At 46.6% G+C, this 13,654-nt stretch overlaps 1 protein-coding gene across 1 annotated transcript in view; it reads right to left on the reverse strand.

The window, feature by feature from the left end:
• The window catches only part of LOC144668399 (multiple C2 and transmembrane domain-containing protein 2-like), a 474,049-nt gene that overhangs the window by 224,826 nt on the left and 235,569 nt on the right, over positions 1-13,654 (reverse strand). Inside the window, exons 7-8 of the mRNA XM_078530407.1 lie at positions 12,225-12,336; positions 7,721-7,762 (exon numbers count right to left, since the gene is read on the reverse strand). Of these exons, the coding sequence (XP_078386533.1) occupies positions 7,721-7,762; positions 12,225-12,336 (154 nt within the window). The remainder of the gene's footprint in view (positions 1-7,720; positions 7,763-12,224; positions 12,337-13,654) is intronic.

Consider the following 13,654-nt stretch of genomic DNA (forward strand, 5'->3'; position numbering starts at 1 on the left):
CTCTCGAGCAAATCAGTTCCTAATTTTGAACGTTTAAGGAAAAACCGACAGGATGGCGCTTTCTATTTTAAGTTACAACTTATATGAACTGTTGAAAAGTAGCCTATTGGGGAAAAATGCGAATTCAGGAATTATATTTTGTACATTAAATTCATTAAGAGAAGGGAAAATATACAGCCAGCCCAGTCTTTTAAATCTTTAAACATGCCTTCATTAAGATAATTATGTATTTGACATCGATAAAGCTTTATTAAAATAGAAAATTACAAAAGGAGGGAATGGAGAAGCTGACAGACATAATGGGACTAACATGGATTTTGTTTAGAATCATTATTACTATCTGTTAGCTGAAGAGCAATTCTCAATTAACAAGTTGTTCAGGTCACTGAATATTGGTTCAATACTGCCCCCTAGTGATCACAGGTTTACACTGACCCAGTACCAAATGACCACAGCACAGCAGCACTGCAGGTCACGTAACAATAATATTCCAATATAGGGGAGAATCGTATTAACACCAACAGCACGGGGTTCAGTCCCTGTTCCGGCTGAGGGAGACTCAGATCCTGCCTGCTCTCCCTGCCCGTAGTGAAAAACACGGGACTTTGTTGTGATTCGATGAATAATCAGGCAGAGAATTGAAGAAGAAGATGGTTATTCCAATATATGTGGACTAGTTAAACTGTTGAACTGGAAGTTCTGTGCAAATGATCAACTCGTGATGGTCAAGAGGAATAGAAAGAACAGTCTCCAAAGTGACACAGACAAGAATAAGATACGGTGACTGAAAAACAGGTTGCCTAAAATAAAATGTGTAATATCACCAGCCCCTTACCTCACCAAAACTGCTGCTGAAATCTTTGTTCATGTTTTCAATACTTCCAGAACATACTGGCCTTGGTGGCTGCCTCAACCAGCCTCTTAACCTCCACTATACAACTTACAACAGGCCCGAGTGCTGCTAGCCTGTCACATCTTAACTCCCACTCCTGTCTCTTTAAACTGTAGTCTTCATTGCCCAACACAGTCAATTCAAAGTCCCTCTCCTAATTCACAAATCAACCTCTGGCCTAGTGGCTTTGGGGGTGGAGGGGGGGGGTTCCGAATAATGGGAGGAGGCCCATGCGGAGCCTAAACTCCAGCAGAGACCGACATAGGCCATTTGGCCCTTCGAGCCTGCTCCACCATTCAATGAGATCATGACTGACCTGGTTGCGGCCTCAACTCCACTTTCCTGTCTGCCCCCCTATAACTCTCAACTTCCTTGTCTATCGAAAATCTGTCTAACTCAGCCTTGAATCAATTCAATGGCCCAGTCTCCACTGGTTTTCGGGGAAGAGAGTTTCACAGACGAACAACCTTCTAAGAGGGTGAATGGGTGTTGAGTGAATGCCTGTTCGTGTAATGCAGGTTCTGTGTCATTCAATGCAACATCTTCCAGCCCCACCTTCCAACCCAATTCTCTTCAGTCCTCCACATCTGAACTTTTGTGCACCCTCACTGCCTTTTGCCTCTCCATTCTTGCTGCTGCATTCAGCTGAGTCAGCCTTACTCCATGTAACTCCATCCCCAAAACCCTCAGCTTTGCTGCTTCTCTCCTCCCTTTCTGAGCAAATGGTTAGTCATCTTCCTTAACTCCTATTGATCAGCATTTAATTTTTCTTTACGTTTAAATGCACTACATAAACATAAACAGACACGTTAGAAGTGGGTAACATAGCAGAGCATAATAACAGAACCCGGCTGCATGATGCAAACCTGGTTACTGATACACTGGCTGACTGCAGATTGGCCAGTATCCGATTTGTGGGAGATTACAGGAGCTGGGACTGTTCCTCCTTGAGCACGGAATCTTAAGGGGGCATTTAAGATAGACATTCAAAATGATGAGGGATGACTTCTGGTTACTGACTGTCTCAAATGGCAACAGTTTCTCCTTATTTACACTTTAAAACCTTTCTTCATTTTGAACACCTCCATTAAATCTCTTCACCTTCTCTGCTCTAAGGAGAACAGTCCCAGCTTCTCCAGTCTTGTTAATAGGATCCCAGCCGGTTGGTGAAACCAAAACACGGAGCTTTTCCTTATTGATAAGAGTTTATTGATTTGTCCTGTCTCACAGCTCTCCTCCCACACAACCCACTGTCCCAGCTATCCCCCATTTATATGTGCTCAAAGACAATTAATACCCATCACGTGTTTCCCCTTAACCTTAACAATCTAATTGACATGACATTAACAGTCTATCCACATAGCTGAAGACCCTCATCCCTAGCACCATTCTGGTCAATCACCTCTGCACCCAGCCATCATTCTTCAAGTGTGATCCCCAGAACAGAACACACCACTCCAGCTAAGGTTTAACCAGTGACTTACAAAGGCTTTAGCATAACTTCCAAACTCTTCTCGAACTCTGTGCTTCTATTTATAAAGCCAAGAGATCCCCTGCATTTGTTTAAAAAGTCACGTATACATCATTGAGCTGTACATTTACACCAGTTAAAAAAAACTATATAACAGGTCCAACAGCTTCAGGAGAACTACAGGATAAGTTAACATTTCAAGTGTTGAGCCTAAACTATTAACTTTTCTCTACACAGATGTTGACAGACCTGCCTCGTACTTCCAACAATTTATGTTTTTATTTCAGATTTCCAGCTTTTTTTTCTAATCGTCTATAATACTTATTTCAATTAATGGGTTTTCTCAAACTCTTGCTCACTTCTGTAGTCCTTGCCCCCATCCCCCCTCCACCACACATGTAATTTAGAAGCCGGCTTTAATGCAGGACTAAAAGAGTAATAATCCGTGGGAGATCGGACAAACTCATTGCACCCTCCCCGCCTTCACTTGTTTAAAGCTGAATAATGTTACAGAGAGACAGAGTCTGGGTTACAGGCTCTGACCTTCAAGCCATTCCTGAGGTTAGTGTAGGGTTGCCAACTCTCCAAGCTTACCCTGGAGTCCCCAGGGGTTAAAGATTAAACTACAGGGCAATGCTGTCGGCAACCCTGGGAGAGAAAAAACAATCATTAAATATTGTGGGGCTTTTTTAAAATTTTCTTTTGAGTACTTTTATTAGTCATAAAAATATTGGCCCTAGGACAATTGGCTAACTGGATGATTAGTGCTGAAAAGAGACATGTTGGACAAATACAAGAGTACCAAATTTCAAACGATTACAACAATTTAAGCTACAGGAGAAAAGTGTGCTGACTGGTTGTGGACTCTGATTGGCTGAAGTCTTGCCAACCAATCAACACCCTTGTGATCCTTTGCAAGGCAAAAAAGCTTTGGCAACATGTCCCTCTTTTCAGAAATATTCAGATTCTGTACTACCAAGTGGCAATTGGATATTCCTGACTCTCAGTCAATTGGGCAATGAAGAATTTATTCGCATTCTGATTGGTGTAGAACAGTCGTTGCTCGGAAGATGGGTATGTCAGTGGACCAACGTTGGAAGCATGGGGCGGGGGGTAACAGGGCAATTACAGGCAGGATGGATGTGATGACACCTTCAGGAAGATGTCCAAAAAAAGTTGGCAACCCCTAGCTGGGTGGAGGGGGCCAGGAGGTGTAATTAGGGATTTCCTGTTCACTTTAACACCCTCCCCCTCCCCCCACTACAAGTAAGCATTCAGAGACCATGTGATAATGGAATAGCTCTTCAATAACATTACGTAAGTAGGAGAGATGGCCTATTGAGCCTGAGTTTACTCCAGCACTATTACTCAAAAACTTACTTTTCTACACACTTTTACCACAGTAAAACATCCCAAGGTGCTTCACAGGAGCGTCAGAGAGAATGTGACACTAGGACATGTTAGGACAGGTGATCCAAAGCTTGGTCAAACAGGTAGATTATAAACAGCATCATCGAGGAGAAACGAGAGAGAGGGGGGGAGAGCGGCGGGGAGGTTTAGGGAGGGATATCCAGAGCTCACAGCCCAGACGGCTGAAGGCGTGGCCACCATTGGTGGAATGAAGGGTGTGGGGGATGCACACGAAGCCCTTCCCCAATAGTTCAGACTAATGTAATAATATTCCACAAACACTTGGCGGAGAGCAACTCTGCAAAACCCAGACCACACGAATTAATTCATCATTAACAACGAACATAAATTCCGATGAGTATGGGCTTCACCTACACAATGGCCAGGATTATGTTAGGCCAACAGGCGTCTCAGAATCACAGAATTGTTACAGTGTAGAAGGAGGCCATTCGGCCCATCGTGTCTGCACTGGCTCTCAGAGCATTTTAACTTAGTGCCAACCTCCTGCCTTTTCCCCTGCACAAGGTTTCTATTTAAATAATCATCAAATGCCTTCTTGAATGCCTCAATTGTACCCGCCTCCACCACAGTTCCAGGCAGTGCATCCTATCCACAGGTTGGAGAACTGGCAGGGAAACACCTTCTGTGGCGGGGAGGCCCAATAAACTCAAATTCCCTTCAGGCACTTAAGTGGCCACTGTCGGGCTCTCCCTGCGATCAAGGTCCCCAGAGGCTGAAGTGCCGTCTGTGGAGAGCTGTTGACCAATCAAAGGCTGGAAGCTCGTCACTGCCGTCAGCGCCAATGGGAGTGGTGGCTGCTGCCAGTATTACACCCACCAGAGGCCGAGGGTCACCGAGGGAATCTATGCCACAGGTGAGTGAAGGGGGGGGATGCAGATCATAGGGTGGGAGGTCACAGGAGGGGGCAGCAGGGGCATTCGAGGCGAGGGCAGGGGTTGGCTTCCAGCAGCCACCCTTTCCCAATTCCAGGTCCCGCGAGCAGGCACTGAGTGCCTTGACTCAAGAAGCTCAACATCATCCAGGACAAAGCAGCCCCGCTTGATTGGCATCCCTTCCACAAACATTCACTCCCTCCATCACCAACACACAGTAGCAGCAGTGTGTGTACCATCTACAAGATGCACTGCAGAAACCCACCAAGGCTCCTTCGACAGCGCCTTCCAAACGCACAAGTGCTACCATCTAGAAGAACAAGGGCAGCAGATAGTGAACACCAGCATCTGGAAGTTTCCCTCCAAGCCACTCACCATCCTGACTTGGAAATATATCGCCGTTCCTTCATTGTCACTGGGTCAAAATCCCGGAACTCCCTTCCTAACAGCACTGTGGGTGTACCTACACCACATGGACTGCAGCGGTTCAAGAAGGCAGCTCACCACCACCTTCTCAAGGGCAATTAGGGATGGGCAATAAATGCTGGCCCAGCCAGAGACGCCCACATCCTGTAAATTAATTTTTAAAATCTACAAGGGGCCACCCCCGGGATGCCACTGGCTAGTCTGACAGAGTTTGCTGGGTGTCCTTCTGAGGGTGCAGGAAAGCCATGCAGCCTCCATTTAATCCCTGGACCAGCACTAAATTAGTGTGGGCTCAGGGATAATGGGTCTCAATGAGCTCATTAATGAGGCTAATTGACGTTCTGCCACTGGAGGCCAGGAATCCCACATCAGCCCATTCTGCCTTCGTCGGGGAGGTTTAGCCACTGTTGGGAGTCTGACATGGGGCTTTTCCCGTGGCTAAGTGGGCCCGTCCGCCATGTTGACCATCGTGACGGACTGGATTTAATCCAGCCCAAAGCGTCAACCAATGCATTGGAGGACAGACAGTTCTTAAAGGCAGGACTCGCAGCAAACAGTCTATTTTCAGCAAAGTCTATTTACTCAGCAAACAGTGTCTGTTTAAACAGCATACTGCAGCAAACAGTCTACAGAGTCTACTTAAAAAGACTTTCTATGAACTATAGCAAACAGAAGTCATGGCTGAAACTCCTGTTAAAAGGAGTGTGACTTCTCCAGCAAAATGCAGTGGGTAGAGGATAGTTGCAGAATACAGATGCTGAGAGAAGGCGCTCATTTACAAGTCAACCTAGGCCACAGGTGTTTCTAAGCCAGGAAGTGCCAAGCTGAGAGAACGTGACTGTGAGAAAGAGAGGGCAAGAAAGCGAGCAAGAGAGCGAAGGAAGGAGTGATAAGCAGAGAGCGAGCAAGAACAGTCCCCCAGTGGATCTGAACTGATCAAGTGAACTCTCTGCTCTTTACACTGAGACTCCACAAAGTTATTTTTTGGGGTTGTTTGCTCCAGTTAACACACTTGATGTCAATAACTACAAGCAAGGTCATCACTGAATTGGTCGGGTCCTTATCAGGGGCTTTGTGAAATAGGGTGAAAGCAATGTGCAATGCATAGGCTGCTGTGGAGCTGCTAACCTCTCCTGCATGGAGCTGGGATCTGTAGACCAGCAAGAGAAATCTAACTCTGCACTGTGGCGGGCAGCTCACCAGCAGAAAAATGAGGAAATAAGAGTTTGGGATTCGAGTGTCCTAACTGCGGAATCTCTACTTGTTGCCATGGCGTTACTTGGTGTCGATCTGGGCGCCATGCGTCCTGGGAGTTGTCCTTCTTTACTTGTCTGTCGTTGGGTGGGGACTGCTCCCTGGGAACTGCAGAATTTCCTGTCCCTCCTGTTCCCTGAATGTGGTGGCTCGAGAGCAGCTAAAGGCTGAAGGCAACAGAGTGTCGTACATGGGCATAACTTCGCTGAATGTTCGTATGAAACACAGAGAGGGTGCACAGCAAAATCCAGTTTTTCCTGGAATGCTCGTAACTCATTGCTCTTTCTCCCCCAATCCTGCCCATCTCCAAAACCTAGGGTCATCCTTGCTAACACTTCCACCATTTCTGATTCTCATTACTGTCAATGCAGCATGCAAACATTCCATGGGCCTATTTTGCAACCATTTGATGACGTGTTTATGTCTCAATGGTTCAAGAGAATCGTCAGAATCTTCTTGGCTCCGGCCTTTTTAGGCCTCAGTCTCAGTTGACGCCTAAAGGAACTTTGGGGACTTCTGCGCCCATTTTAAATCCGCTGCCTCTCCCTCTGCTGAAATGGTGGGCTTCCCCCTTGCTGGTGGGAATTCCAATCGGAGCCCATCCTGCTTAGGGAATGGCCCTTGACCCAGGAACATGGCTGAGGGTTCTGGTGGACTCCAGAGTTGGTGAAAGTGCAAGAAGCTAATTTCGGGGCTGCGAGAAAGATCAAGACAAAAGCTCTCAACCAGAGGGATCCCCACCTTTAGAAAGTAAATACAATGTCTGGAAACAGCCAGAAACCGTCAGGTGATCAGAAATTACGCAGAGGTCACATTATTAACCCTCCAAGAGTATGGCCAACATGAATGTCAATCTCTACACTGGCACTGCTTCAGAAATCACCGCCACAGGAAATGCATTTTAGTTCATCAAAATTTGAGGAGGTTTGCTGAAAAACTACATCACGATGGTTTAGACCATAAGACCATAAGACATAGGAGCAGAAATTAGGCCATTCGGCCCATCGAGTCTGCTCCGCCATTCAATCATGGCTGGTAAGTTTCTCAACCCCATTCTCCCGCCTTCTCCCCGTAACCTTTGATCCCCTTACCAATCAAGAACCTATCTATCTCGTTGAGGGACCATGTGTCTCTGAAAACTTCCTGAGTGGCTGTTTTCAGAGCAGTCGAACACAACTGAAAACTCTCCCGAATACTTGAAGATTGTGGTGTTGCCCAATCTGACACCAAATGGTGGCTCAGTAGGACAATAAATATAACCTGGTCAACAAAGCAAGCCCAGGAAACCCCTGACACTGTCAATAAATTGTTTCTTCTGGGAACATTACGCTGACAAAAGCATCGAGACTGAGGACAAAAAGAGTAAGGTTTTACCTTTGTATTCGCTCCTCGTTTCTTCCTGGCTCGACTTATCCGCTGAACAGATGGGATACGAGGTGGCACGGGATGCAGGAGATGGATAATGGGAATGAACAGAGGAATACAGTTGTTAATGACAAATTAACCATTTCTGAGGGGGGTCGTTCATGCACAACAACAGAGAACATTCACTACAGCCGCTCCAGAACCTATACAAATAATCACATCAAACGCATCGCAGCAAAGGTCAGGTTGGAGTTTCTGACCAACACCATGGCTACTTGAAGAAGGGCCTCCTCCTCAGCTCAAGGGAGTCAGGCCTTCCTACAAGGCCCAGATGCGTTTCTGTGTCACATTTTGTCTGCTAACGCCCTGCTGACCTGTCGCTAGATACCCCATGGTGTTAAAGATACAACTGAAACGCATGTTGCATCAGAAAATATACATTTACCAAATTGAACTAATTTATATTGAAGTTCTTAGGTTCAAATTTCTATAAGACATGATGAAAACGAAGATTCACCCAGCAATTATTCTTGTATAAATAAAAAACTTTTCAAACAATGTCACTTAACCCTTCTAGTGTTGGTTCAGGTTTTTCTAATTAGATAGGGTTGGTCGGTGTGATTCCTTTTTTTTTTAATTACACTGCTGTCATCTTTTGTCCTGCTGTTCTCTAACACTGGGATTTAACAGCGTGACTTAAAGCGGTTATACTGCCAGCAACAATATGTAGTTATGCAACTAATTTTTTGGACAGATAAATCCAGTGCAAATTAACCTCGGGATCTCGAAACATGTCGGCACCATCCTGTTACCTGCCAACGGCCATCCAGAAAGCCTGCTGCAATCCCAATCACCTCAGGAACACAAAACAGAGCCACCTCCCCACGGTACGAACGGGACAGTAAATACCCTCAGTAAACCAACAGTAGGGTACAACTGGCACTCGGTGCCCTAATCAAAGGCCGTGCTGTATTTTAATTAACGTTTGCACTTAATTTTAGGCTGTATCTTCTCCCGCAGATACTGGGACTGGGATCTGGGATCTGGGACGTGGGCAGTGTGATATCGGTTGGCGGGCTTGTGCTGTGCTGCTGACTGCACATCAGCGCCAGCCTAATGGTCTTCGGCGCACAACACACCGTTCCATTTCACGGATCCGAGAGTCACATTTGAAAGACTGAAAGGTAAGTTTAGGAGGTTCAGTCGACTGCCCGAGTGCTTTGGAAAAGCACCTTCGGCACTGGGCTGGAGTCACACTGAACACAATGTGAAGCCCAAACGCCTTCACGACTGCCAACCTCTCGTTCACGCGCTTGGGAGTCAGCCTGCGTATTTGAGCTATACTCTGAATTGTGCATTCGAGCACACCAAGACACCGTTTTATAAGAATGCTGATGCAGCAGGGTAACTCCAAGCCGACAGCAAGCAGGTACAGTCGCGGGGAAACTGGAGAATAACGGTTCAACTCACAAGGCTTGGGACCGATGTGGGGCTGACAGATGGACAACCTGCACCCATGTCACCAGGCCAAACCTATTCACCGATAAATCAGAAGAAATGAATTTGATAAAAGAAAAAGAGCCTCACAACCATCCAGAGGCAGCAGATAAAAGGTATGAACTCCAGTGCACAAGGGGAAAGTGCAAACACAGCAGCAAATCCGATTGAAATCCCTTCAGTTTCAAAGACTGACTTTACTGCCAGTCCATTCAATGGCTGCACCAACTCCTCACTTATAAAAATCCCCCAACCCCAGTGAAATGTCACGCCATCTAAATTCCTTCAGCTTCTCTAAAGGTTCACTGAGCGCGGGTTACGGCCAATACAGAGTGGGAGGTCCCCGGTGCATCTATTGATCTGTCCTTTATTAATCAGCTGATAACTGCACTCCGCACCCCAGGGTGAGGGAGATTCAAGTAAGTGTTGCTCTTAATCACCTCGGAGTGATCCCTGCCAAGGGCTTGACAGGGTAGATGCTGAGAGGCAGTTCCCCCCGCCCCCCCCCCCAACCCACCACAGGCTGGATAGCCTAGAACTCAGGGGCATAATCTCAAGATAAAGAGTTGGCCATTCCGGACTGAGACGATTGTGAATCTTTGGAAATTTTTACCCCAGAGGGTTTTGAATGCTCAGCCATTGAGTGCATTTAAGGCTGAGATTGATAGATTTTTGGACTCTTAAGGGAATCAGGAATGCCAGGGTCAGGCAGCAAAGTGAAATTGAGGTTGAAGATGAGCCACGATCTTACTGAATGGCGAAGCAGGCAGCAGGGGCCAGGGAGCCCAGTCCTGCTCATATTTCTTACAACTTACATTCTTATTTAGCACCATTCACAAACCCAGGAAGTGCCAAAGTGCTTTACAGCCAGTGAAGCACTTTTAGCAGTTTAGTCGGTGTTGTATTGTAGCAAATACAGCAGACGACTGGCGCATCACAAGTTCCCACAAACAGCAATGGGATAATGACCAGATCGCTGTTCTAGTGGTGTCTGAATGAGGCCTAAACATTGGCGAGGACACCAGCAAGAACTCCCCTGTTCTGCTGTGGAATAGCGCCATTCACATCCATGAAAGGTAGACAGGCCCTGAGGTTTACTGTCTCATCTGAAAGAGAGCACCTCTGACAGTGATCGCTCAGTGCAAGTCTGGAACGTTAGCCACAATATTGTGTCTGGAGTGGGGCTTAAACCCATAACCTTATTAAAATGCCCGCGCACAGATATGAAGACAGCTCTGTGATACAGAGTATTGTAGCCCCTCATAGACTCATGGGGCTGAATTCTCCCCCCCTGTTAAGGGGGGTTGTGTGGGGGCGGGTGGGAGCGAGCCATTTTACGTGGGCGGGCCAATTAAGGGAGGACAAGATCCCGGTATGTTGGGCTTTTAATGAGTATTCATGAGATGCAAATGGGGTTCCCGACATAGCTCCGCAGGACACCAAGCCACCATAAAAGTCGGGAGAACAAGATTCCAAACTAATTTCCCGAGGTTGGGAAAATGAATTTTGGCCTCCCGCCAAAACCTCCGCCCACCATGATTCCCACTGCTGGCGGAGATGGGAAATTCCGCCCTAAATGTCTGAATAACGGCGCGAACAGAAGGCAGGGGGAAAGTTGCCTATCCCCCTCCCAGGAGTGTACCATCCAGGGCTGGAAGCCACCTTGCACAGGCTTTGTTTCGAGTGTTTGGGGAAGGGGCGTCCAACTGGTGTTTCCGTTGAAACTCAGGAGGAAAATTGGGCCCATTGCTCATAACCTGCGTCTCTTACTTTGCCATAGCACTGACAGCGCAGGGACGGAACAAACAGTCCAACTAGTCTGTGTCAGCTTTTTGTGCTCTGCCCACGCCTCCTGCCAACTTGATTCACCTAACTCCATCAACACATCCTTCTACCCTTTCCTCCCTCATGCGCTTGAGAGAAGGCAAAGTGACTTTGTGGTAATGTTGCTGGATTTATCATCCAGAGGCCCAGGATGATGCTCTGGGGGAGTGGGGGGGTGGGGGGGCATGGGTTCAAATCCCACCACAGCAACAGACGGGATTTAAATGGAATTAATTAATAAATCTGGAATTAAAAGCTAGTCCCAGTAACAGCGGCCTAGACTGGAATTTTCCAACGCCACCACGGCGAGCCATGGAAATCTCCGTCCGCTTCCGTGGGGCCGGCAGATCCCGCTGGCATGGTGGGGGGAGGAGGGGCTGGTAAATTCCGGCCCTAGAAACCATTGTTGACTCTCGTAAAAACCCATCTGGTTGACTAACGTCCTTTAGGGAAAGGGAAATCTGCCATCCTTACCTGGTCTGGCCTTCATGTGACTCCAGACCCACTGCAGTGCATTTGGCCCTTAACTGCCCTCTGAAATGGCCGTGCAAGCCACTCAGTTGTACTGACCCACTGCAACTTATCTAGATTCCCCTTTAAGTGTATCTATTTTCATCCACAAGAAGCTAAGGCAAATGGAAGCTCTCATCAGTTGAGCATTTCAAACAACATAGGTCTTTAGGGGATAACATCGATCAAATCCAATTCCATTTATACCAATTCCGCTTAGCGGGAATGGAAACATTATCATACAGTATTTATTATCCACTGTGGCTGTGACACAAGAACCAGCGGCTTCTAAACGGAGGATGATATAGCGGATGTCTAGATCCCTGCTGCACGCCATCTGGGTAATTACATAATCTGGCGCTCCCGGTGGTTAGTGTCGATTAGAGGCGGTGCACCTTGTGTGTTCATGAAGCCTTGGGCTTGGGTGCTTGGCTTCATTCCTTGCTGATGGTTCAGTTTACCTACAGCACTTCAACCACCAGAAACAAAAACTGCAAGATCGCAACCTTTCTATTCATTCAATAATGTCCTTCACATTAAGCAGTCTCTTTTGTTACTCAACACATGCACATAGAAACATGCGACAAACTCTGGGTTAGAGCATCTCTACTTCTCATCTCGCATAACTATAAATATAAAACGTGCAGTAGATCACAGCATGAAGAATGAACACTTTACTCACATTTCTTCTGCTGTCCCTTGCTTTGTTGGTGAGGTTTATCTCCAGGATAATCTCCCCCATGTAGTCCTCCAGGCTGTTTGGGTCATCAAGCTGCAATTCCGTCTGGACAGTGCTAGCAGAAGGGAACAAGCCTACACAGTCAAAAATACCTTCAAATCTTTTCGGTGGCCTTTGAACTATGGAGGCTAGAGGCCAGATTTTTGCGGAGTTGAGCCAACTCCAAAGGCCTTTAGAAATGGCGGGCGGGACCTGATGTGGAATTCCCACCCCCCATTTCCGGCAGGTCCCATTTTTACTGTCAGGGGAAGGGGACGGGATGTGGGTCACACCAGTAGGAAACCTGAACTCAGCAAGGCCATTTAGTGCTAAGTTCAAATATACCCCAATATTGCTGTTCTAAGGACCTTAGTTGGCAGTGTGGGAACCACAATTTTATGGAAAAGACGTAAACGATCTTGAAGGGCAGGTGATGTCTGTTAAAGTGTCTTGATCTGAAGTGATTTGAAGCCCCAGCCTTTAAAAATGAAGAACAGGCTGCATATGTTAGTGAGAGTAAAAAAGCAGACCACCTGCTGCTGGAGCAAATTGATTGCCAGGGCCATCTGTTATAGCTTAGAAGAAATCATTACCATCTCTTCCTTTCAGTTTCAATAGACTTTGTTGTTGACATTTCCCAAGGGCTGTTATTACAGCTGAGCCCCATTATGAATGTTTGGCTGAGTTTCAAAAGCCCCAGAAACAACTTGTTGTGGTTCCCACATTGCCAGCAGGGGGGCTAAGTTCACATTTAAATGACAGGTTTAAGAGACTTTTAAAGGATTACTCATCTTTGATGCAGTTAGTGAATAGATGTTTGTTTTTTTTTAAACAATAGATTGACCACTTGAAGAGATTTAAGTTTTTTGAATGGGTTTCATGAATAAGAGCTTATTTCCAGCATAAAGTGTGTAAATGAAAGCTCTCTTAGATTATTAGAAGTTTATCTTTTTTTCCATCTATTTGGCTCCTGAGGTCTGCCCAAAGTGGATGAGGTAGCATGAGTGGGTGGGGGGGTGGGGTTGAGGGCTAGAAAGCCTAACGGCCTTTTATCCAATTGGGCCAGAGTCCAAGTGAACTGGAGCAGGCCTTCTAACCAGCCTGCCAAGGCACCAAGAGACAGAAGGTCTGACTCTATCCTGCCCCTGCCTCCCCGAAACAAAAATACAGCAGGCGGGGACCATTTTAAAGAAGAAGGGTCTGCCAAGTCGGGAAATATCTAACTTGTGTTTCCCACCTCAATGGCGAAAATCCGGCCCTAGTCCTTCGCAAGTCAGCCTAGAGCTTCACGATAACAGAATTACATCATTGGAAATTTGGGTTTGGAGCTCACTGCCTACAGGAGTGATGGAAAGAGGACCAATGATTTAAAAAGGAAATTCAATCGTCACTTG

The sequence above is a fragment of the Cetorhinus maximus genome, chromosome 26, assembly GCF_964194155.1.
Source record: "Cetorhinus maximus chromosome 26, sCetMax3.hap1.1, whole genome shotgun sequence".
NCBI lineage: Eukaryota > Metazoa > Chordata > Chondrichthyes > Lamniformes > Cetorhinidae > Cetorhinus > Cetorhinus maximus.